The 27,322-nt window shown below is 29.8% G+C and overlaps 3 protein-coding genes across 3 annotated transcripts; all 3 read left to right on the top strand.

The window, feature by feature from the left end:
• Positions 1-2,927: 2,927 nt before the first annotated feature.
• LOC25498399 (probable terpene synthase 2) lies at positions 2,928-6,245 on the top strand. Its single transcript, XM_039827495.1, is given in 10 exon segments — positions 2,928-3,053; positions 3,056-3,087; positions 3,314-3,593; positions 3,969-4,345; positions 4,448-4,511; positions 4,514-4,664; positions 4,762-4,900; positions 5,446-5,694; positions 5,791-5,881; positions 5,884-6,245. Coding segments are annotated over 10 exon segments (1,656 nt in total). The 5' UTR covers positions 2,928-2,980; the 3' UTR covers positions 6,084-6,245.
• Positions 6,246-11,412: 5,167 nt separating this feature from the next.
• Positions 11,413-14,845, top strand: LOC120576878 (probable terpene synthase 2). The gene is made up of 7 exons (XM_039827471.1): positions 11,413-11,573; positions 11,801-12,080; positions 12,459-12,831; positions 12,938-13,156; positions 13,255-13,393; positions 13,940-14,188; positions 14,285-14,845. The coding sequence occupies exons 1-7, from the start codon at positions 11,466-11,468 to the stop codon at positions 14,576-14,578; spliced, it is 1,662 nt and encodes a 553-aa protein (XP_039683405.1). The 5' UTR covers positions 11,413-11,465; the 3' UTR covers positions 14,579-14,845.
• Positions 14,846-19,917: 5,072 nt separating this feature from the next.
• Positions 19,918-23,355, top strand: LOC120576871 (probable terpene synthase 2). The gene is made up of 7 exons (XM_039827466.1): positions 19,918-20,078; positions 20,304-20,583; positions 20,964-21,336; positions 21,443-21,661; positions 21,760-21,898; positions 22,448-22,696; positions 22,793-23,355. The coding sequence occupies exons 1-7, from the start codon at positions 19,971-19,973 to the stop codon at positions 23,084-23,086; spliced, it is 1,662 nt and encodes a 553-aa protein (XP_039683400.1). The 5' UTR covers positions 19,918-19,970; the 3' UTR covers positions 23,087-23,355.
• The last annotated feature ends 3,967 nt before the right edge of the window (positions 23,356-27,322 follow it).

The raw sequence follows: 27,322 nt of genomic DNA, 5'->3' as shown, positions 1-27,322 counted from the left end.
TGGTCAATTATATGTAGCCTTTTCAAGAGGAGTTTCTCAAAATTCAACAAAAGTTCTCATTAAAGAAGGGAAAATAGAAGCGGAAGATGGAGACTTTACGAAAAATGTAGTTTTTAAAGATATTATTTTATCGCAATCATTACAATGTGTCTTTTACATAACATGTCATTTATACATTTATTTATGATGTTTCTTTTACACAACACACTTATGTTATGATGTTACTAATTACTATTAGAATAAACAATAAATGATCATTATTTTACCTTAATTTTATATGCAGGCAAACTAAAATATGTTGAGTTCAAAAATAATTTTGTTATATGCCTTGACAATATTTTGTTTATAAATCAATATATCAATAATTTTCATAATATTTAAAAATTTAAAATTTTTAATCAAAACTATACAAACAATCATAATAAAATAATCACATGCGTTATTGCAGTAGAAAGAGCGGATAAACGGGCACGATGGTGCACGTCTTTCCTCTAGTTGTAAGTAATGGAAAATAATCAGTTAAAATGATTGTCATTGAATAATCAGTTAAAATTAGTGAATAAATTAAATATTTGTCTTTGATGAAGAAGAAGAAAAAACGCAAGACAGATATTGTAACGAATACGTAAAAATAACATGAGACATGCATGTTATCCCTAATAAAACAAAAGACAAATATTTAAACGATAAAATGTATTATTCATTCCATGTTTTCCCAGCACCAACTTAACAAACACAAATATGTTAAGAGGGAAACTTATTTGTTTAAGGATTTTGAATATGAATATGTTTTTTAGAATGTGCATATGTGATAAACTACGGCATGCGCACACCGGAAGCCTACACTAACAAATTATTGGATGAATATTTCTATTTGTTGGATGTACATATGCAATAAATTTAATTATAGATATTGTGAAACTGTTCCTCAACAAAATATCAATAAATTAAGCATTTTTTCATTTGAAACCTTTCCCTCAACAAAATATTAATAAACTAAGGATTTTGCATAATGTGTAAAATTTCACATGTTTAAGAAGTTGTAAATAGTAAGTTTATATTAGAATTTGTACATTTAATAAATATTAAATATATAATTTTTAATAAATAATTGATGTTTTAAAAAAAAATGCCATTGTTTGGTTGCTTTAAGACTAGTCTTTGTTTCTTTATTAAAATTAAATATCCTTGTATGTTGCTAAAGTTTCGTGCAGACTATTTTTTCGTTCATCCTCATTAAGAATTTAATTTTCACTAATGACCTGAAGTGATCATAATGTTGACATTTGTCGAGCAGCAACCATGGCTTTGCAATTCGGGAGACACTTGCAAACACGGCGACACTTATTTAGGTAAGACAGCAAGAGTGAGATGTATTGAAAGGATAATAATTGTGTACTTGAGTGGTGGTCTAAGGATCCTTCCATAGAACTTATGGAACAACTCCTAAAGAGTCGGTAGAAAACTGTTTTGTACAACAATTTTATATCCATCAACCATCGTAGAGTAATGATGGTCGGAGACATTAAAGATTATCAGGAATCTAAAGCTTCTCATTGGTGGGCGTACAGATAGTTTTGTATTTTGTTGACGATACATCATACACTACCTTTTGAATCATATGTTAATCGGGGCACTATTCGATAGTGGTTTTTGGCCTAATAAGCATCAAGTATAGGCTTTTGACCTTGTAATATAGTTGAAGTCCAAAAAATCTTCTTAGAGGTTGAATATTTTCAAGCATGTTTAGGACATTAAAATATGACTTTACACAAAAATTTATAATTTTTCAACTAAGGTTGAATTAATTATGAATTTTTAAAGCATCAAAAACACAAAAAACAAAAAAATGAAAACACTAACCTAAAAACTAATTTTGAGCTGATTGTTTGCAGAGACATTTATAGAAATACAAAAAAAGAATCTGCAAAATTTCGTAGGTTTTCAAAGATGTTTCGATCGATTATTATTTTTCAACAAAAACGTGCGAAATTGCAATTTTGTTCCGAGTAAGCATATACTGACGGATCAAATTTCGTTATATAATTCTGTAGGCATGGTTAGAACATGATAAGAACCTTCACCATGAAATTTGAAGTTTTTAAATGAGATACAAATTAATTATGAATTGTTTAAGAAATTCATAATTATGGGTAATAAAATTTCATGATAAATCTGTCCCTAGTCGGAAAAATCTAACTTTTGTGTGTAAAACCATGTTTTAACATCCTAATTAAAGATATCCGAAAAAAACCATGAAAAAATTCAATCTCTCTAGATCATTTTTTTGGACCACGCGTATATTAGAAGGTAAAAAAAATAAAAGAATCTCTCTTTTTTATTTTACAGAGTCATTTTTCAACATTGCGTATTTTGCATGGTCAATTCAAACAATTAATCCTTTAGTTTATAAGAAAAAAACGAAAAGTTGAAAAGAATATTTTTTATTTTGTTGAGAGGAATATGATGAAAAGATAACAAGCACAAAGGGGAACTTATTTATTTATAATTATGAAGATAATCAAATTATCACACGTTTCTTAGAATGCATATACTATATGCATGTCAACTGTTGCGTGCGCACACCAACAGCTTTGCCTTAAAAATTAGAGGTTGAAATAAATATTAAACTTATAGTATATGATGTACAGGCCAAATTAATGAAATAAATATATAGAAAAACAAATCTAGATCCAGTAGCTAGAGTTAAAATAAGACAGGCAATTAGGTCAACAATGTTCAAAAATAAATGCTCAAATTAACACATGCCGAAACTTGAGAATATATTTTAAAGGTTTTTAACACATGCAGGAACTTGAGAATATATTAAAAAGTTTTAGTTCAACATGCGTACAATGGGAATTAGTATAATTCTTTAAAGTTTACTATAAATATCTATATAGACACCTTCTTCTTTCACAAACCAAAACATTAGAGTTGAAGAATTAGGGAAAGGTATAAATAAATTAAAGTAATTGGGATGTCTACTGTAGCTTACTCTGATCATGACGCCAAGCAAAGAAATCTTGCAGATTATCACCCAAGCGTTTGGGGGGTTTCTTCCTTCAGTATGCTTCAGAAACCATGGTACATATATATTGCCACTAGTTGTTTTCTATTATTCTATATATTAATATTATATGTTCTCCATTCATTTATGTAGTTAACAACGATTATTACTAGTATTTTCTTTTGGGATGTCAATATATATATATATATATATAATTAAGAAACTCAAGTGAATTTTGTTAAATTATTTATAATCAAGTGAATTTTGTTAATAATTAATTTTTTTTTCTCAAACACCTCACAGGAACTTGATCAGAATCTTGCATCACAAATTGATACGTTGAAAGATGAAGTGAGAAACATGCTTGTCTCAAAGACTGAGATGCCCTTGACAAAAGTCAAATTGATTGATTCAATATGTCGTTTGGGTGTTGGTTATCATTTTGAAAAAGAGATTGATGAAGTTTTGCAACATATTCACAAAAGTTATGTTGAAAATGGAGAAATAACGCTTGAAGACAGCCTGTGCTCTCTTGCCATGCTATTTAGGGTGTTCAGGCAACAAGGACTTCACGTTTCACCAAGTATATATATGCATGCCTCAACTTTATTTGCATTTATATATTGATTTCTGTTTAATTAACTATTTTGTTGTCTTACATTGCATCAATAATTAATTCAAAAAATTAGAACAACGCTTAGTCCATAAAAAAATTGTACTTACAAAAGAAAAAGTTCTTATTTTAATGTTTCAATGTTTTGGTGAGAAATTTTTTTGTTACTTTCTTATAATCTCTAAGAAAGGTTCTTATTTTCAGTGGCGTCTAATACAGTCTTAGCGTTCCTGTAACGCTTAGTGGCAAAATTGATACGTATTTTGTATTACTTGCATATTTTTTTTTATTAGTATTGTTTTGTTATTTCATTGACTCAAATGGTTGTTTTAATAATTATACTAGATGTGTTCAACAAATTTAAAGACAAGCAAGGAAACTTTAATGAAAATCTTAGCACGGATGTTGAGGGGATGTTAAGCTTGTATGAAGCATCACATATGATGGTTCATGAAGATGACATTTTAGAAGAAGCATTAAATTTCACTTCAACTCACCTCGAGTCCATTGCCTCTCAATCGAGCCCTTCACTTGCTGCACAAATCGAATATACCTTAAAGCAGGCTCTCCACAAAAACATACCAAGGCTAGAGGCACGACACTACATTTCTATCTATGAGAAAGATCCTACCTGTGATGAAGTTCTACTCACTTTCGCAAAATTGGATTTCAATTTACTCCAATCCCTACATCAAAAAGAGTTTGGAAACATTTCCAAGTAAGTACTTAGATTACACACTCCAATCTTTTGTATTAAGATAATATTAGGAATATCATGGAAATATTAAACCTTGTAATAACTATATTGTTTTTCATCTTTAAAGATGTGGAAGGAGTTGGACTTCTCTACCAAACTACCTTATGCAAGAGATAGGATCGCGGAATGTAGCTTTGGGTTTTGACTGCATTTTTTGAACCCCAATATTCTCAAGCAAGAAAAATGATGATTAAAGTAATCACCCTACTTTCAATCATTGATGATACATATGATGCATATGGAACAATTGATGAACTGGAACTTTTTACCAAGGCAGTTGAAAGGTTGAATAAGATATCATATACAGATTAATATTTTCATCAAATTTATTTTTCGGTTGCTAATTAAAAGTAGTTCATTTTCCATCTATAATTTTTTCAGGTGGGATATTAGCAGCTTGGACGAACTTCCAGACTACATGAAACCTATCTATAGATCATTCTTAACAATTTACGAAGAAATAGAGAAAGAAATGAGAAAAGAAGGAAGGATATATACCCTTGACTACTACAAAATTGAAGTATGACTTTCTGCTTTTCTAATTACCCACTAGTACTTGAGTATTGGCCACAATTTTTTTTATGTACTTTTAACTATTTTTTGAAAATTTCTACTGTTCACTTCTTTGTGGTTCAGTTTAGTAAGTAAAACATATAAATATGTATTTGTTTTATAAAATTAGCTATAGTTAGGTAAGGATAAACTAAAAAACCATTTGTGTTGGTTGAGTGTTTTTGGTTTCGGTTTTTGGTGTGTGCTCCTTTCAACTATCCACTTTCAATTTTCCCTATGTCCATTTCGGTGGGCAAATCCATATAAGTGAATTGTTGGATGGGACCCCTTAGATTAGTTAGTCTCTATATCATATCTTGATTTTTAAAATAAGAAAAGGATAGACCAAAAAACCGCTAACTTTTTTTTAGACTAGTTAGGTAAAACGTCCCTACAAATATTAAAATTTTCGCTTCTAGTCCCTACGACAACAAAAAAAAAACACACCTTTTAGTCAACATAAGACACATGAGTATCCTCGTATTTAATTTTTTTGTATGTTAATGATGGCAGTTCAAAAAGTCAGTGCAAGCATTTATGACAGAGGCGAGATGGCTGAATGAAAACCATATACCAACAACAGAAGAGTACATGCGCATATCAAAAAAATCAGGTGCTTACCCTTTGCTGATATTAACCTCTTACATTGGTATGGGTGACATAGCCACAAAGGAGATCTTCAATTGGGTATCAAATGAGCCAAGAATTGTTAACGCCGCTGCAACTCTTTGCAGGCTAATGGATGAAATTGTTTCCAGCGAGGTATTTATAAAATAACAAAATTAACTACTCACTAACATATTATTGTTTTCTTTCACTCGAAATGACCACTTGCATTATTTATTTTCTATTGTACAGTTTGAACAGAAAAGAGGACATGTTTGCTCATTGTTAGATTGTTATATGAAGCAATTTGATATGTCGAGAGAAGCTGCTATTCAAGAATGCAAAATAGAATGACAATTGTTTGGAAAGATATAAATGAAGAATGTCTTAGGCCAACCGAAGTTCCGATGCCTTTTATGACTCGTGTTCTTAATCTTTCACGTTTTATGGATGTTATTTACAAAAACAAAGATAACTACACGGATTCTGACGGACTAATGAAGACATGTATTAAAGAAGTGTTGGTTGATCCTGTTCCAATTTGAGCACCGAGGTTTTAGTGGATGTTTGGATTCACATTAAGTTTGAAAAATCCAAGTGGCACATGGATTTTCTTAAAGTTCAAAAGTGGAGTAATTGCCAACAAGTATATGACACGCCTTGATATTATGAAGCTCAAAATAATTCAAATCAATTTTTTTTTTTTTTTTTTATGTTCTTTATATTTCTACTTTGAATAAGCATTCAATTTTTGTATTTCGTGTGTGGGATTTCACTTTCATGAATAAAAACAACTAGATCGTACATCATGCGTCGTGCGGGTGAGTTGTATGGTAATGTGTTATCTATACTATATATCTATACTATATATATAGAAACTACCCCTTTCAGCACGCTTTTGGGTTTGACTTTCTTTCCAAAAATACCCTTAAGTTTTTATTTTAATTTTAAATACAAATAATACATGTAACAATATATATATACTATATATAAAGAAAACTACCCCTTTCAGCACCCTTTTGGGTTGGACTTTTCTTTTCAAAAATACCCTTAATTTTTTATTTTAATTTTAAATACAAATAACACATGTAACAAATATATAAGAATAAATTTAATTTAAAAGAAAACTTACACACATTCCTTATGAATTCTTCTTAATGTTAGTCAATTATAAAATAACAACTAAATTACTAATCCATGTCACTAATCGTCCCCGTTAACTCTCTTTTACCTCCGTTAACCACAAATCAACTAAATTACTAGCACAAAACAAAAACTCAAGTTACCTTTTTATCAGCCGATTTTATGTTGTACATCTGTGTTGTTCGCCTCAATACAACCCACAAAGATTGCCAAGTATTTTCATATCCCATCCACAAAAATAATATTTAAATATTATTTTATTACTTCCACAAAAAACAGTATTAATTTCCATATTATTTATTATTTTAATAATATAATTTACTCTTCCTTAGCCTTTGAACAATTGAAACAAACGTGAGCAAAATTAATGTTGAAGATTGGACTTTAAATCCTCTAAAAAAATATTATAGGACTCAAAATATTTTAGAAAATTTTTTGTTAGCACTATAATAAATATTAATAAGTAGGGTTCTCACAGTTAATAGTCCGTTCCCGTATTGTTTAGTTTTCCTCAACCCCTGCATTGGAATTCAGAATTAACCTTTTTAGTTTTTTTTTTCTTTTTCTTTCATGTTAAAACTAATCAAGTCGATTAATTTATGGATTATATATTTGACTTTGCTGGTTTATAAGCGATTATGATTCAAATTGTTTACGATTAATTTTAAAAATTATTTGACTTTACTGGTTTATAATTGTTTATGCAAACTATGATAGCGTGACTTTTTTTTTATATATAAAGAGAACTGTGGTTTTTTTTTAATTATTAAATAAAGGAAAATAAGTAATAACATCACCTGCCGCTAAGCTCTTCCCACTGCCGTTTAAAGGAATAAAAGCATTGTTGTTTTCTTTGTGATTCGAAACATTGCATGTGTACAATTGATAAACTGCTCCCATGCCCCCCGTCCAATATCCAACAAATATAGTGAAATCAAAGTGTTAAAACCATTTAAACTATATTCAAAATTGTTAAACGATAATTACACTCATGTTACCTGCAACTAAAAACAGAAACACTAGAAAGCTTCAAACCACCATCTTTTGTTATTAGTTACTTTCAAGCCACCATTTGAGAGACCATAAAAAGAGAAGACCGCTAAGAGTATGGATACGAACACCGACACCAGATACAACACGGATACTGACACGCCAATAACGTTGATAATTTGAAAGAATCATATAATTTAGGGTAATTATATTAGTGGATACGGATGCAACACGTGTTCAGACACATCTAATATGACGAATGTATGTGATTCATAGGCGAGGAGTAATATCATAATTTATATATGGTTGAAAGAGCCATAATTACACCTACAAATGATGATGTTCAAAAATTGAATGACATAATTATCAATTAGTTTCCAGGAGAATAACATAATTTGTTGTCATTTAACGAGGTTGAAGGGAATACTCATAACTTATATCAACATGAATTTTTAAACTCAACTGCTAAAGGAAGATTCTCATCACATATTTTAAAGGTAAAAAAAGGTGCACCTTTGATGTTGTTGCGAAACATAGACCCTAGATATGGCCTGTGTAATGGAACGCGATTTTATGTCGTGGTTTATTTAAGAATATGTTGAATATGGAAATCCTAACAGGAAGCAATGCTGGAAAAAGAGCATTTTTGTCCAGAATTAAATGAAAAACAAATGTGAGTTCATGACTTCCCTTTGTGCTTAGTAGAAAACAGTTTCCCATTAGACTAAGTTTTTCTATTACCATAAATAAGTCACAAAGGCAGACCATTTTCAATGTCGGAATCTATTTTCCACGGCATGTTTTCAGCCATGGTCAATTATATGTAGCCTTTTCAAGAGGAGTTTCTCAAAATTCAACAAAAGTTCTCATTAAAGAAGGGAAAATAGAAGCGGAAGATGGAGACTTTACGAAAAATGTAGTTTTTAAAGATATTATTTTATCGCAATCATTACAATGTGTCTTTTACATAACATGTCATTTATACATTTATTTATGATGTTTCTTTTACACAACACACTTATGTTATGATGTTACTAATTACTATTAGAATAAACAATAAATGATCATTATTTTACCTTAATTTTATATGCAGGCAAACTAAAATATGTTGAGTTCAAAAATAATTTTGTTATATGCCTTGACAATATTTTGTTTATAAATCAATATATCAATAATTTTCATAATATTTAAAAATTTAAAATTTTTAATCAAAACTATACAAACAATCATAATAAAATAATCACATGCGTTATTGCAGTAGAAAGAGCGGATAAACGGGCACGATGGTGCACGTCTTTCCTCTAGTTGTAAGTAATGGAAAATAATCAGTTAAAATGATTGTCATTGAATAATCAGTTAAAATTAGTGAATAAATTAAATATTTGTCTTTGATGAAGAAGAAGAAAAAACGCAAGACAGATATTGTAACGAATACGTAAAAATAACATGAGACATGCATGTTATCCCTAATAAAACAAAAGACAAATATTTAAACGATAAAATGTATTATTCATTCCATGTTTTCCCAGCACCAACTTAACAAACACAAATATGTTAAGAGGGAAACTTATTTGTTTAAGGATTTTGAATATGAATATGTTTTTTAGAATGTGCATATGTGATAAACTACGGCATGCGCACACCGGAAGCCTACACTAACAAATTATTGGATGAATATTTCTATTTGTTGGATGTACATATGCAATAAATTTAATTATAGATATTGTGAAACTGTTCCTCAACAAAATATCAATAAATTAAGCATTTTTTCATTTGAAACCTTTCCCTCAACAAAATATTAATAAACTAAGGATTTTTGCATAATGTGTAAAATTTCACATGTTTAAGAAGTTGTAAATAGTAAGTTTATATTAGAATTTGTACATTTAATAAATATTAAATATATAATTTTTAATAAATAATTGATGTTTTAAAAAAAAATGCCATTGTTTGGTTGCTTTAAGACTAGTCTTTGTTTCTTTATTAAAATTAAATATCCTTGTATGTTGCTAAAGTTTCGTGCAGACTATTTTTTCGTTCATCCTCATTAAGAATTTAATTTTCACTAATGACCTGAAGTGATCATAATGTTGACATTTGTCGAGCAGCAACCATGGCTTTGCAATTCGGGAGACACTTGCAAACACGGCGACACTTATTTAGGTAAGACAGCAAGAGTGAGATGTATTGAAAGGATAATAATTGTGTACTTGAGTGGTGGTCTAAGGATCCTTCCATAGAACTTATGGAACAACTCCTAAAGAGTCGGTAGAAAACTGTTTTGTACAACAATTTTTATATCCATCAACCATCGTAGAGTAATGATGGTCGGAGACATTAAAGATTATCAGGAATCTAAAGCTTCTCATTGGTGGGCGTACAGATAGTTTTGTATTTTGTTGACGATACATCATACACTACCTTTTGAATCATATGTTAATCGGGGCACTATTCGATAGTGGTTTTTGGCCTAATAAGCATCAAGTATAGGCTTTTGACCTTGTAATATAGTTGAAGTCCAAAAAATCTTCTTAGAGGTTGAATATTTTCAAGCATGTTTAGGACATTAAAATATGACTTTACACAAAAATTTATAATTTTTCAACTAAGGTTGAATTAATTATGAATTTTTAAAGCATCAAAAACACAAAAAACAAAAAAATGAAAACACTAACCTAAAAACTAATTTTGAGCTGATTGTTTGCAGAGACATTTATAGAAATACAAAAAAAGAATCTGCAAAATTTCGTAGGTTTTCAAAGATGTTTCGATCGATTATTATTTTTCAACAAAAACGTGCGAAATTGCAATTTTGTTCCGAGTAAGCATATACTGACGGATCAAATTTCGTTATATAATTCTGTAGGCATGGTTAGAACATGATAAGAACCTTCACCATGAAATTTTGAAGTTTTTAAATGAGATACAAATTAATTATGAATTGTTTAAGAAATTCATAATTATGGGTAATAAAATTTCATGATAAATCTGTCCCTAGTCGGAAAAATCTAACTTTTGTGTGTAAAACCATGTTTTAACATCCTAATTAAAGATATCCGAAAAAAACCATGAAAAAATTCAATCTCTCTAGATCATTTTTTTGGACCACGCGTATATTAGAAGGTAAAAAAAATAAAAGAATCTCTCTTTTTTATTTTACAGAGTCATTTTTCAACATTGCGTATTTTGCATGGTCAATTCAAACAATTAATCCTTTAGTTTATAAGAAAAAAACGAAAAGTTGAAAAGAATATTTTTTATTTTGTTGAGAGGAATATGATGAAAAGATAACAAGCACAAAGGGGAACTTATTTATTTATAATTATGAAGATAATCAAATTATCACACGTTTCTTAGAATGCATATACTATATGCATGTCAACTGTTGCGTGCGCACACCAACAGCTTTGCCTTAAAAATTAGAGGTTGAAATAAATATTAAACTTATAGTATATGATGTACAGGCCAAATTAATGAAATAAATATATAGAAAAACAAATCTAGATCCAGTAGCTAGAGTTAAAATAAGACAGGCAATTAGGTCAACAATGTTCAAAAATAAATGCTCAAATTAACACATGCCGAAACTTGAGAATATATTTTAAAGGTTTTTAACACATGCAGGAACTTGAGAATATATTAAAAAAGTTTTAGTTCAACATGCGTACAATGGGAATTAGTATAATTCTTTAAAGTTTACTATAAATATCTATATAGACACCTTCTTCTTTCACAAACCAAAACATTAGAGTTGAAGAATTAGGGAAAGGTATAAATAAATTAAAGTAATTGGGATGTCTACTGTAGCTTACTCTGATCATGACGCCAAGCAAAGAAATCTTGCAGATTATCACCCAAGCGTTTGGGGGGGTTTCTTCCTTCAGTATGCTTCAGAAACCATGGTACATATATATTGCCACTAGTTGTTTTCTATTATTCTATATATTAATATTATATGTTCTCCATTCATTTATGTAGTTAACAACGATTATTACTAGTATTTTCTTTTGGGATGTCAATATATATATATATATATATAATTAAGAAACTCAAGTGAATTTTGTTAAATTTATTTATAATCAAGTGAATTTTGTTAATAATTAATTTTTTTTTCTCAAACACCTCACAGGAACTTGATCAGAATCTTGCATCACAAATTGATACGTTGAAAGATGAAGTGAGAAACATGCTTGTCTCAAAGACTGAGATGCCCTTGACAAAAGTCAAATTGATTGATTCAATATGTCGTTTGGGTGTTGGTTATCATTTTGAAAAAGAGATTGATGAAGTTTTGCAACATATTCACAAAAGTTATGTTGAAAATGGAGAAATAACGCTTGAAGACAGCCTGTGCTCTCTTGCCATGCTATTTAGGGTGTTCAGGCAACAAGGACTTCACGTTTCACCAAGTATATATATGCATGCCTCAACTTTATTTGCATTTATATATTGATTTCTGTTTAATTAACTATTTTGTTGTCTTACATTGCATCAATAATTAATTCAAAAAATTAGAACAACGCTTAGTCCATAAAAAAATTGTACTTACAAAAGAAAAAGTTCTTATTTTAATGTTTCAATGTTTTGGTGAGAAATTTTTTTGTTACTTTCTTTATAATCTTAAGAAAGGTTCTTATTTTCAGTGGCGTCTAATACAGGTCTTAGCGTTTCCTGTAACGCTTAGTGGCAAAATTTGATACGTATTTTTATTACTTGCATATTTTTTTTTATTAGTATTGTTTTGTTATTTCATTGACTCAAATGGTTGTTTTTAATAATTATACTAGATGTGTTCAACAAATTTAAAGACAAGCAAGGAAACTTTAATGAAAATCTTAGCACGGATGTTGAGGGGATGTTAAGCTTGTATGAAGCATCACATATGATGGTTCATGAAGATGACATTTTAGAAGAAGCATTAAATTTCACTTCAACTCACCTCGAGTCCATTGCCTCTCAATCGAGCCCTTCACTTGCTGCACAAATCGAATATACCTTAAAGCAGGCTCTCCACAAAAACATACCAAGGCTAGAGGCACGACACTACATTTCTATCTATGAGAAAGATCCTACCTGTGATGAAGTTCTACTCACTTTCGCAAAATTGGATTTCAATTTACTCCAATCCCTACATCAAAAAGAGTTTGGAAACATTTCCAAGTAAGTACTTAGATTACACACTCCAATCTTTTGTATTAAGATAATATTAGGAATATCATGGAAATATTAAACCTTGTAATAACTATATTGTTTTTCATCTTTAAAGATGGTGGAAGGAGTTGGACTTCTCTACCAAACTACCTTATGCAAGAGATAGGATCGCGGAATGTAGCTTTTGGGTTTTGACTGCATTTTTTGAACCCCAATATTCTCAAGCAAGAAAAATGATGATTAAAGTAATCACCCTACTTTCAATCATTGATGATACATATGATGCATATGGAACAATTGATGAACTGGAACTTTTTACCAAGGCAGTTGAAAGGTTGAATAAGATATCATATACAGATTAATATTTTCATCAAATTTATTTTTCGGTTGCTAATTAAAAGTAGTTCATTTTCCATCTATAATTTTTTTCAGGTGGGATATTAGCAGCTTGGACGAACTTCCAGACTACATGAAACCTATCTATAGATCATTCTTAACAATTTACGAAGAAATAGAGAAAGAAATGAGAAAAGAAGGAAGGATATATACCCTTGACTACTACAAAATTGAAGTATGACTTTCTGCTTTTTCTAATTACCCACTAGTACTTGAGTATTGGCCACAATTTTTTTTATGTACTTTTAACTATTTTTTGAAAATTTCTACTGTTCACTTCTTTGTGGTTCAGTTTAGTAAGTAAAACAATATAAATATGTATTTGTTTTATAAAATTAGCTATAGTTAGGTAAGGATAAACTAAAAAACCATTTGTGTTGGTTGAGTGTTTTTGGTTTCGGTTTTTGGTGTGTGCTCCTTTCAACTATCCACTTTCAATTTTCCCTATGTCCATTTCGGTGGGCAAATCCATATAAGTGAATTGTTGGATGGGACCCCTTAGATTAGTTAGTCTCTATATCATATCTTGATTTTTAAAATAAGAAAAGGATAGACCAAAAAACCGCTAACTTTTTTTTGACTAGTTAGGTAAAACGTCCCTACAAATATTAAAATTTTCGCTTCTAGTCCCTACGACAACAAAAAAAAAACACACCTTTTAGTCAACATAAGACACATGAGTATCCTCGTATTTAATTTTTTTGTATGTTAATGATGGCAGTTCAAAAAGTCAGTGCAAGCATTTATGACAGAGGCGAGATGGCTGAATGAAAACCATATACCAACAACAGAAGAGTACATGCGCATATCAAAAAAATCAGGTGCTTACCCTTTGCTGATATTAACCTCTTACATTGGTATGGGTGACATAGCCACAAAGGAGATCTTCAATTGGGTATCAAATGAGCCAAGAATTGTTAACGCCGCTGCAACTCTTTGCAGGCTAATGGATGAAATTGTTTCCAGCGAGGTATTTATAAAATAACAAAATTAACTACTCACTAACATATTATTGTTTTCTTTCACTCGAAATGACCACTTGCATTATTTATTTTCTATTGTACAGTTTGAACAGAAAAGAGGACATGTTTGCTCATTGTTAGATTGTTATATGAAGCAATTTGATATGTCGAGAGAAGCTGCTATTCAAGAATGCAAAAATAGAATGACAATTGTTTGGAAAGATATAAATGAAGAATGTCTTAGGCCAACCGAAGTTCCGATGCCTTTTATGACTCGTGTTCTTAATCTTTCACGTTTTATGGATGTTATTTACAAAAACAAAGATAACTACACGGATTCTGACGGACTAATGAAGACATGTATTAAAGAAGTGTTGGTTGATCCTGTTCCAATTTGAGCACCGAGGTTTTAGTGGATGTTTGGATTCACATTAAGTTTGAAAAATCCAAGTGGCACATGGATTTTCTTAAAGTTCAAAAGTGGAGTAATTGCCAACAAGTATATGACACGCCTTGATATTATGAAGCTCAAAATAATTCAAATCAATTTTTTTTTTTTTTTTTATGTTCTTTATATTTCTACTTTGAATAAGCATTCAATTTTTGTATTTCGTGTGTGGGATTTCACTTTCATGAATAAAAACAAACTAGATCGTACATCCATGCGTCGTGCGGGTGAGTTGTATGGTAATGTGTTATCTATACTATATATCTATACTATATATATAGAAAACTACCCCTTTCAGCACGCTTTTGGGTTTGACTTTTCTTTCCAAAAATACCCTTAAGTTTTTATTTTAATTTTAAATACAAATAATACATGTAACAAATATATCTATACTATATATAAAGAAAACTACCCCTTTCAGCACCCTTTTGGGTTGGACTTTTCTTTTCAAAAATACCCTTAATTTTTTATTTTAATTTTAAATACAAATAACACATGTAACAAATATATAAGAATAAATTTAATTTAAAAGAAAACTTACACACAATTCCTTATGAATTCTTCTTAATGTTAGTCAATTATAAAATAACAACTAAATTACTAATCCATGTCACTAATCGTCCCCGTTAACTCTCTTTTACCTCCGTTAACCACAAATCAACTAAATTACTAGCACAAAACAAAAACTCAAGTTACCTTTTTATCAGCCGATTTTATGTTGTACATCTGTGTTGTTCGCCTCAATACAACCCACAAAGATTGCCAAGTATTTTCATATCCCATCCACAAAAAATAATATTTAAATATTATTTTATTACTTCCACAAAAAACAGTATTAATTTCCATATTATTTATTATTTTAATAATATAATTTACTCTTCCTTAGCCTTTGAACAATTGAAACAAACGTGAGCAAAAATTAATGTTGAAGATTGGACTTTAAATCCTCTAAAAAAATATTATAGGACTCAAAATATTTTAGAAAATTTTTTGTTAGCACTATAATAAATATTAATAAGTAGGGTTCTCACAGTTAATAGTCCGTTCCCGTATTGTTTAGTTTTCCTCAACCCCCTGCATTGGAATTCAGAATTAACCTTTTTAGTTTTTTTTTTCTTTTTCTTTCATGTTAAAACTAATCAAAGTCGATTAATTTTATGGATTATATATTTGACTTTGCTGGTTTATAAGCGATTATGATTCAAATTGTTTACGATTAATTTTAAAAATTATTTGACTTTACTGGTTTATAATTGTTTATGCAAACTATGATAGCGTGACTTTTTTTTTATATATAAAGAGAACTGTGGTTTTTTTTTAATTATTAAATAAAAGGAAAATAAGTAATAACATCACCTGCCGCTAAGCTCTTCCCACTGCCGTTTAAAGGAATAAAAGCATTGTTGTTTTCTTTGTGATTCGAAACGTTGCATGTGTACAATTGATAAACTGCTCCCATGCCCCCCGTCCAATATCCAACCAAATATAGTGAAATCAAAGTGTTAAAACCATTTAAACTATATTCAAAATTGTTAAACGATAATTACACTCATGTTACCTGCAACTAAAAACAGAAACACTAGAAAGCTTCAAACCACCATCTTTTGTTATTAGTTACTTTCAAGCCACCATTTGAGAGACCATAAAAAGAGAAGACCGCTAAGAGTATGGATACGAACACCGACACCAGATACAACACGGATACTGACACGCCAATAACGTTGATAATTTGAAAGAATCATATAATTTAGGGTAATTATATTAGTGGATACGGATGCAACACGTGTTCAGACACATCTAATATGACGAATGTATGTGATTCATAGGCGAGGAGTAATATCATAATTTATATATGGTTGAAAGAGCCATAATTACACCTACAAATGATGATGTTCAAAAATTGAATGACATAATTATCAATTAGTTTCCAGGAGAATAACATAATTTGTTGTCATTTAACGAGGTTGAAGGGAATACTCATAACTTATATCAACATGAATTTTTAAACTCAACTGCTAAAGGAAGATTCTCATCACATATTTTAAAGGTAAAAAAGGTGCACCTTTGATGTTGTTGCGAAACATAGACCCTAGATATGGCCTGTGTAATGGAACGCGATTTTATGTCGTGGTTTATTTAAGAATATGTTGAATATGGAAATCCTAACAGGAAGCAATGCTGGAAAAAGAGCATTTTTGTCCAGAATTAAATGAAAAACAAATGTGAGTTCATGACTTCCCTTTGTGCTTAGTAGAAAACAGTTTCCCATTAGACTAAGTTTTTCTATTACCATAAATAAGTCACAAAGGCAGACCATTTTCAATGTCGGAATCTATTTTCCACGGCATGTTTTCAGCCATGGTCAATTATATGTAGCCTTTTCAAGAGGAGTTTCTCAAAATTCAACAAAAGTTCTCATTAAAGAAGGGAAAATAGAAGCGGAAGATGGAGACTTTACGAAAAATGTAGTTTTTAAAGATATTATTTTATCGCAATCATTACAATGTGTCTTTTACATAACATGTCATTTATACATTTATTTATGATGTTTCTTTTACACAACACACTTATGTTATGATGTTACTAATTACTATTAGAATAAACAATAAATGATCATTATTTTACCTTAATTTTATATGCAGGCAAACTAAAATATGTTGAGTTCAAAAATAATTTTGTTATATGCCTTGACAATATTTTGTTTATAAATCAATATATCAATAATTTTCATAATATTTAAAAATTTAAAATTTTTAATCAAAACTATACAAACAATCATAATAAAATAATCACATGCGTTATTGCAGTAGAAAGAGCGGATAAACGGGCACGATGGTGCACGTCTTTCCTCTAGTTGTAAGTAATGGAAAATAATCAGTTAAAATGATTGTCATTGAATAATCAGTTAAAATTAGTGAATAAATTAAATATTTGTCTTTGATGAAGAAGAAGAAAAAACGCAAGACAGATATTGTAACGAATACGTAAAAATAACATGAGACATGCATGTTATCCCTAATAAAACAAAAGACAAATATTTAAACGATAAAATGTATTATTCATTCCATGTTTTCCCAGCACCAACTTAACAAACACAAATATGTTAAGAGGGAAACTTATTTGTTTAAGGATTTTGAATATGAATATGTTTTTTAGAATGTGCATATGTGATAAACTACGGCATGCGCACACCGGAAGCCTACACTAACAAATTATTGGATGAATATTTCTATTTGTTGGATGTACATATGCAATAAATTTAATTATAGATATTGTGAAACTGTTCCTCAACAAAATATCAATAAATTAAGCATTTTTTCATTTGAAACCTTTCCCTCAACAAAATATTAATAAACTAAGGATTTTTGCATAATGTGTAAAATTTCACATGTTTAAGAAGTTGTAAATAGTAAGTTTATATTAGAATTTGTACATTTAATAAATATTAAATATATAATTTTTAATAAATAATTGATGTTTTAAAAAAAATGCCATTGTTTGGTTGCTTTAAGACTAGTCTTTGTTTCTTTATTAAAATTAAATATCCTTGTATGTTGCTAAAGTTTCGTGCAGACTATTTTTTCGTTCATCCTCATTAAGAATTTAATTTTCACTAATGACCTGAAGTGATCATAATGTTGACATTTGTCGAGCAGCAACCATGGCTTTGCAATTCGGGAGACACTTGCAAACACGGCGACACTTATTTAGGTAAGACAGCAAGAGTGAGATGTATTGAAAGGATAATAATTGTGTACTTGAGTGGTGGTCTAAGGATCCTTCCATAGAACTTATGGAACAACTCCTAAAGAGTCGGTAGAAAACTGTTTTGTACAACAATTTTTATATCCATCAACCATCGTAGAGTAATGATGGTCGGAGACATTAAAGATTATCAGGAATCTAAAGCTTCTCATTGGTGGGCGTACAGATAGTTTTGTATTTTGTTGACGATACATCATACACTACCTTTTGAATCATATGTTAATCGGGGCACTATTCGATAGTGGTTTTTGGCCTAATAAGCATCAAGTATAGGCTTTTGACCTTGTAATATAGTTGAAGTCCAAAAAATCTTCTTAGAGGTTGAATATTTTCAAGCATGTTTAGGACATTAAAATATGACTTTACACAAAAATTTATAATTTTTCAACTAAGGTTGAATTAATTATGAATTTTTAAAGCATCAAAAACACAAAAAACAAAAAAATGAAAACACTAACCTAAAAACTAATTTTGAGCTGATTGTTTGCAGAGACATTTATAGAAATACAAAAAAAGAATCTGCAAAATTTCGTAGGTTTTCAAAGATGTTTCGATCGATTATTATTTTTCAACAAAAACGTGCGAAATTGCAATTTTGTTCCGAGTAAGCATATACTGACGGATCAAATTTCGTTATATAATTCTGTAGGCATGGTTAGAACATGATAAGAACCTTCACCATGAAATTTTGAAGTTTTTAAATGAGATACAAATTAATTATGAATTGTTTAAGAAATTCATAATTATGGGTAATAAAATTTCATGATAAATCTGTCCCTAGTCGGAAAAATCTAACTTTTGTGTGTAAAACCATGTTTTAACATCCTAATTAAAGATATCCGAAAAAAACCATGAAAAAATTCAATCTCTCTAGATCATTTTTTTGGACCACGCGTATATTAGAAGGTAAAAAAAATAAAAGAATCTCTCTTTTTTATTTTACAGAGTCATTTTTCAACATTGCGTATTTTGCATGGTCAATTCAAACAATTAATCCTTTAGTTTATAAGAAAAAAACGAAAAGTTGAAAAGAATATTTTTTATTTTGTTGAGAGGAATATGATGAAAAGATAACAAGCACAAAGGGGAACTTATTTATTTATAATTATGAAGATAATCAAATTATCACACGTTTCTTAGAATGCATATACTATATGCATGTCAACTGTTGCGTGCGCACACCAACAGCTTTGCCTTAAAAATTAGAGGTTGAAATAAATATTAAACTTATAGTATATGATGTACAGGCCAAATTAATGAAATAAATATATAGAAAAACAAATCTAGATCCAGTAGCTAGAGTTAAAATAAGACAGGCAATTAGGTCAACAATGTTCAAAAATAAATGCTCAAATTAACACATGCCGAAACTTGAGAATATATTTTAAAGGTTTTTAACACATGCAGGAACTTGAGAATATATTAAAAAAGTTTTAGTTCAACATGCGTACAATGGGAATTAGTATAATTCTTTAAAGTTTACTATAAATATCTATATAGACACCTTCTTCTTTCACAAACCAAAACATTAGAGTTGAAGAATTAGGGAAAGGTATAAATAAATTAAAGTAATTGGGATGTCTACTGTAGCTTACTCTGATCATGACGCCAAGCAAAGAAATCTTGCAGATTATCACCCAAGCGTTTGGGGGGGTTTCTTCCTTCAGTATGCTTCAGAAACCATGGTACATATATATTGCCACTAGTTGTTTTCTATTATTCTATATATTAATATTATATGTTCTCCATTCATTTATGTAGTTAACAACGATTATTACTAGTATTTTCTTTTGGGATGTCAATATATATATATATATATAATTAAGAAACTCAAGTGAATTTTGTTAAATTTATTTATAATCAAGTGAATTTTGTTAATAATTAATTTTTTTTTCTCAAACACCTCACAGGAACTTGATCAGAATCTTGCATCACAAATTGATACGTTGAAAGATGAAGTGAGAAACATGCTTGTCTCAAAGACTGAGATGCCCTTGACAAAAGTCAAATTGATTGATTCAATATGTCGTTTGGGTGTTGGTTATCATTTTGAAAAAGAGATTGATGAAGTTTTGCAACATATTCACAAAAGTTATGTTGAAAATGGAGAAATAACGCTTGAAGACAGCCTGTGCTCTCTTGCCATGCTATTTAGGGTGTTCAGGCAACAAGGACTTCACGTTTCACCAAGTATATATATGCATGCCTCAACTTTATTTGCATTTATATATTGATTTCTGTTTAATTAACTATTTTGTTGTCTTACATTGCATCAATAATTAATTCAAAAAATTAGAACAACGCTTAGTCCATAAAAAAATTGTACTTACAAAAGAAAAAGTTCTTATTTTAATGTTTCAATGTTTTGGTGAGAAATTTTTTTGTTACTTTCTTTATAATCTTTAATAAAGGTTCTTATTTTCAGTGGCGTCTAATACAGGTCTTAGCGTTTCCTGTAACGCTTAGTGGCAAAATTTGATACGTATTTTATATTACTTGCATATTTTTTTTTATTAGTATTGTTTTGTTATTTCATTGACTCAAATGGTTGTTTTTAATAATTATACTAGATGTGTTCAACAAATTTAAAGACAAGCAAGGAAACTTTAATGAAAATCTTAGCACGGATGTTGAGGGGATGTTAAGCTTGTATGAAGCATCACATATGATGGTTCATGAAGATGACATTTTAGAAGAAGCATTAAATTTCACTTCAACTCACCTCGAGTCCATTGCCTCTCAATCGAGCCCTTCACTTGCTGCACAAATCGAATATACCTTAAAGCAGGCTCTCCACAAAAACATACCAAGGCTAGAGGCACGACACTACATTTCTATCTATGAGAAAGATCCTACCTGTGATGAAGTTCTACTCACTTTCGCAAAATTGGATTTCAATTTACTCCAATCCCTACATCAAAAAGAGTTTGGAAACATTTCCAAGTAAGTACTTAGATTACACACTCCAATCTTTTGTATTAAGATAATATTAGGAATATCATGGAAATATTAAACCTTGTAATAACTATATTGTTTTTCATCTTTAAAGATGGTGGAAGGAGTTGGACTTCTCTACCAAACTACCTTATGCAAGAGATAGGATCGCGGAATGTAGCTTTTGGGTTTTGACTGCATTTTTTGAACCCCAATATTCTCAAGCAAGAAAAATGATGATTAAAGTAATCACCCTACTTTCAATCATTGATGATACATATGATGCATATGGAACAATTGATGAACTGGAACTTTTTACCAAGGCAGTTGAAAGGTTGAATAAGATATCATATACAGATTAATATTTTCATCAAATTTATTTTTCGGTTGCTAATTAAAAGTAGTTCATTTTCCATCTATAATTTTTTTCAGGTGGGATATTAGCAGCTTGGACGAACTTCCAGACTACATGAAACCTATCTATAGATCATTCTTAACAATTTACGAAGAAATAGAGAAAGAAATGAGAAAAGAAGGAAGGATATATACCCTTGACTACTACAAAATTGAAGTATGACTTTCTGCTTTTTCTAATTACCCACTAGTACTTGAGTATTGGCCACAATTTTTTTTATGTACTTTTAACTATTTTTTGAAAATTTCTACTGTTCACTTCTTTGTGGTTCAGTTTAGTAAGTAAAACAATATAAATATGTATTTGTTTTATAAAATTAGCTATAGTTAGGTAAGGATAAACTAAAAAACCATTTGTGTTGGTTGAGTGTTTTTGGTTTCGGTTTTTGGTGTGTGCTCCTTTCAACTATCCACTTTCAATTTTCCCTATGTCTATTTCGGTGGGCAAATCCATATAAGTGAATTGTTGGATGGGACCCCTTAGATTAGTTAGTCTCTATATCATATCTTGATTTTTAAAATAAGAAAAGGATAGACCAAAAAACCGCTAACTTTTTTTCGGACTAGTTAAGTAAAACGTCCCTACAAATATTAAAATTTTCGTTTCTAGTCCCTACGACAACAAAAAAAAAAAACACACATTTTAATCAACATAAGACACATGAGTATCCTCGTATTTAATTTTTTTGTATGTTAATGATGGCAGTTCAAAAAGTCAGTGCAAGCATTTATGACAGAGGCGAGATGGCTGAATGAAAACCATATACCAACAACAGAAGAGTACATGCGCATATCAAAAAAATCAGGTGCTTACCCTTTGCTGATATTAACCTCTTACATTGGTATGGGTGACATAGCCACAAAGGAGATCTTCAATTGGGTATCAAATGAGCCAAGAATTGTTAACGCCGCTGCAACTCTTTGCAGGCTAATGGATGAAATTGTTTCCAGCGAGGTATTTATAAAATAACAAAATTAACTACTCACTAACATATTATTGTTTTCTTTCACTCGAAATGACCACTTGCATTATTTATTTTCTATTGTACAGTTTGAACAGAAAAGAGGACATGTTTGCTCATTGTTAGATTGTTATATGAAGCAATTTGATATGTCGAGAGAAGCTGCTATTCAAGAATGCAAAAATAGAATGACAATTGTTTGGAAAGATATAAATGAAGAATGTCTTAGGCCAACCGAAGTTCCGATGCCTTTTATGACTCGTGTTCTTAATCTTTCACGTTTTATGGATGTTATTTACAAAAACAAAGATAACTACACGGATTCTGACGGACTAATGAAGACATGTATTAAAGAAGTGTTGGTTGATCCTGTTCCAATTTGAGCACCGAGGTTTTAGTGGATGTTTGGATTCACATTAAGTTTGAAAAATCCAAGTGGCACATGGATTTTCTTAAAGTTCAAAAGTGGAGTAATTGCCAACAAGTATATGACACGCCTTGATATTATGAAGCTCAAAATAATTCAAATCAATTTTTTTTTTTTTTTTTTTATGTTCTTTATATTTCTACTTTGAATAAGCATTCAATTTTTGTATTTCGTGTGTGGGATTTCACTTTCATGAATAAAAACAAACTAGATCGTACATCCATGCGTCGTGCGGGTGAGTTGTATGGCAATGTGTTATCTATACTATATATCTATACTATATATATAGAAAACTACCCCTTTCAGCACGCTTTTGGGTTTGACTTTTCTTTCCAAAAATACCCTTAAGTTTTTATTTTAATTTTAAATACAAATAATACATGTAACAAATATATCTATACTATATATAAAGAAAACTACCCCTTTCAGCACCCTTTTGGGTTGGACTTTTCTTTTCAAAAATACCCTTAATTTTTTATTTTAATTTTAAATACAAATAACACATGTAACAAATATATAAGAATAAATTTAATTTAAAAGAAAACTTACACACAATTCCTTATGAATTCTTCTTAATGTTAGTCAATTATAAAATAACAACTAAATTACTAATCCATGTCACTAATCGTCCCCGTTAACTCTCTTTTACCTCCGTTAACCACAAATCAACTAAATTACTAGCACAAAACAAAAACTCAAGTTACCTTTTTATCAGCCGATTTTATGTTGTACATCTGTGTTGTTCGCCTCAATACAACCCACAAAGATTGCCAAGTATTTTCATATCCCATCCACAAAAAATAATATTTAAATATTATTTTATTACTTCCACAAAAAACAGTATTAATTTCCATATTATTTATTATTTTAATAATATAATTTACTCTTCCTTAGCCTTTGAACAATTGAAACAAACGTGAGCAAAAATTAATGTTGAAGATTGGACTTTAAATCCTCTAAAAAAATATTATAGGACTCAAAATATTTTAGAAAATTTTTTGTTAGCACTATAATAAATATTAATAAGTAGGGTTCTCACAGTTAATAGTCCGTTCCCGTATTGTTTAGTTTTCCTCAACCCCCTGCATTGGAATTCAGAATTAACCTTTTTAGTTTTTTTTTTCTTTTTCTTTCATGTTAAAACTAATCAAAGTCGATTAATTTTATGGATTATATATTTGACTTTGCTGGTTTATAAGCGATTATGATTCAAATTGTTTACGATTAATTTTAAAAATTATTTGACTTTACTGGTTTATAATTGTTTATGCAAACTATGATAGCGTGACTTTTTTTTTATATATAAAGAGAACTGTGGTTTTTTTTTAATTATTAAATAAAAGGAAAATAAGTAATAACATCACCTGCCGCTAAGCTCTTCCCACTGCCGTTTAAAGGAATAAAAGCATTGTTGTTTTCTTTGTGATTCGAAACGTTGCATGTGTACAATTGATAAACTGCTCCCATGCCCCCGTCCAATATCCAACCAAATATAGTGAAATCAAAGTGTTAAAACCATTTAAACTATATTCAAAATTGTTAAACGATAATTACACTCATGTTACCTGCAACTAAAAACAGAAACACTAGAAAGCTTCAAACCACCATCTTTTGTTATTAGTTACTTTCAAGCCACCATTTGAGAGACCATAAAAAGAGAAGACCGCTAAGAGTATGGATACGAACACCGACACCAGATACAACACGGATACTGACACGCCAATAACGTTGATAATTTGAAAGAATCATATAATTTAGGGTAATTATATTAGTGGATACGGATGCAACACGTGTTCAGACACATCTAATATGACGAATGTATGTGATTCATAGGCGAGGAGTAATATCATAATTTATATATGGTTGAAAGAGCCATAATTACACCTACAAATGATGATGTTCAAAAATTGAATGACATAATTATCAATTAGTTTCCAGGAGAATAACATAATTTGTTGTCATTTAACGAGGTTGAAGGGAATACTCATAACTTATATCAACATGAATTTTTAAACTCAACTGCTAAAGGAAGATTCTCATCACATATTTTAAAGGTAAAAAAAGGTGCACCTTTGATGTTGTTGCGAAACATAGACCCTAGATATGGCCTGTGTAATGGAACGCGATTTTATGTCGTGGTTTATTTAAGAATATGTTGAATATGGAAATCCTAACAGGAAGCAATGCTGGAAAAAGAGCATTTTTGTCCAGAATTAAATGAAAAACAAATGTGAGTTCATGACTTCCCTTTGTGCTTAGTAGAAAACAGTTTCCCATTAGACTAAGTTTTTCTATTACCATAAATAAGTCACAAAGGCAGACCATTTTCAATGTCGGAATCTATTTTCCACGGCATGTTTTCAGCCATGGTCAATTATATGTAGCCTTTTCAAGAGGAGTTTCTCAAAATTCAACAAAAGTTCTCATTAAAGAAGGGAAAATAGAAGCGGAAGATGGAGACTTTACGAAAAATGTAGTTTTTAAAGATATTATTTTATCGCAATCATTACAATGTGTCTTTTACATAACATGTCATTTATACATTTATTTATGATGTTTCTTTTACACAACACACTTATGTTATGATGTTACTAATTACTATTAGAATAAACAATAAATGATCATTATTTTACCTTAATTTTATATGCAGGCAAACTAAAATATGTTGAGTTCAAAAATAATTTTGTTATATGCCTTGACAATATTTTGTTTATAAATCAATATATCAATAATTTTCATAATATTTAAAAATTTAAAATTTTTAATCAAAACTATACAAACAATCATAATAAAATAATCACATGCGTTATTGCAGTAGAAAGAGCGGATAAACGGGCACGATGGTGCACGTCTTTCCTCTAGTTGTAAGTAATGGAAAATAATCAGTTAAAATGATTGTCATTGAATAATCAGTTAAAATTAGTGAATAAATTAAATATTTGTCTTTGATGAAGAAGAAGAAAAAACGCAAGACAGATATTGTAACGAATACGTAAAAATAACATGAGACATGCATGTTATCCCTAATAAAACAAAAGACAAATATTTAAACGATAAAATGTATTATTCATTCCATGTTTTCCCAGCACCAACTTAACAAACACAAATATGTTAAGAGGGAAACTTATTTGTTTAAGGATTTTGAATATGAATATGTTTTTTAGAATGTGCATATGTGATAAACTACGGCATGCGCACACCGGAAGCCTACACTAACAAATTATTGGATGAATATTTCTATTTGTTGGATGTACATATGCAATAAATTTAATTATAGATATTGTGAAACTGTTCCTCAACAAAATATCAATAAATTAAGCATTTTTTCATTTGAAACCTTTCCCTCAACAAAATATTAATAAACTAAGGATTTTTGCATAATGTGTAAAATTTCACATGTTTAAGAAGTTGTAAATAGTAAGTTTATATTAGAATTTGTACATTTAATAAATATTAAATATATAATTTTAATAAATAATTGATGTTTTAAAAAAAAATGCCATTGTTTGGTTGCTTTAAGACTAGTCTTTGTTTCTTTATTAAAATTAAATATCCTTGTATGTTGCTAAAGTTTCGTGCAGACTATTTTTTCGTTCATCCTCATTAAGAATTTAATTTTCACTAATGACCTGAAGTGATCATAATGTTGACATTTGTCGAGCAGCAACCATGGCTTTGCAATTCGGGAGACACTTGCAAACACGGCGACACTTATTTAGGTAAGACAGCAAGAGTGAGATGTATTGAAAGGATAATAATTGTGTACTTGAGTGGTGGTCTAAGGATCCTTCCATAGAACTTATGGAACAACTCCTAAAGAGTCGGTAGAAAACTGTTTTGTACAACAATTTTTATATCCATCAACCATCGTAGAGTAATGATGGTCGGAGACATTAAAGATTATCAGGAATCTAAAGCTTCTCATTGGTGGGCGTACAGATAGTTTTGTATTTTGTTGACGATACATCATACACTACCTTTTGAATCATATGTTAATCGGGGCACTATTCGATAGTGGTTTTTGGCCTAATAAGCATCAAGTATAGGCTTTTGACCTTGTAATATAGTTGAAGTCCAAAAAATCTTCTTAGAGGTTGAATATTTTCAAGCATGTTTAGGACATTAAAATATGACTTTACACAAAAATTTATAATTTTTCAACTAAGGTTGAATTAATTATGAATTTTTAAAG

The sequence above is a fragment of the Medicago truncatula genome, chromosome 7, assembly GCF_003473485.1.
Source record: "Medicago truncatula cultivar Jemalong A17 chromosome 7, MtrunA17r5.0-ANR, whole genome shotgun sequence".
NCBI classification, from domain to species: domain Eukaryota; kingdom Viridiplantae; phylum Streptophyta; class Magnoliopsida; order Fabales; family Fabaceae; genus Medicago; species Medicago truncatula.
This window is presented reverse-complemented; position numbering and strand designations above follow the sequence as displayed.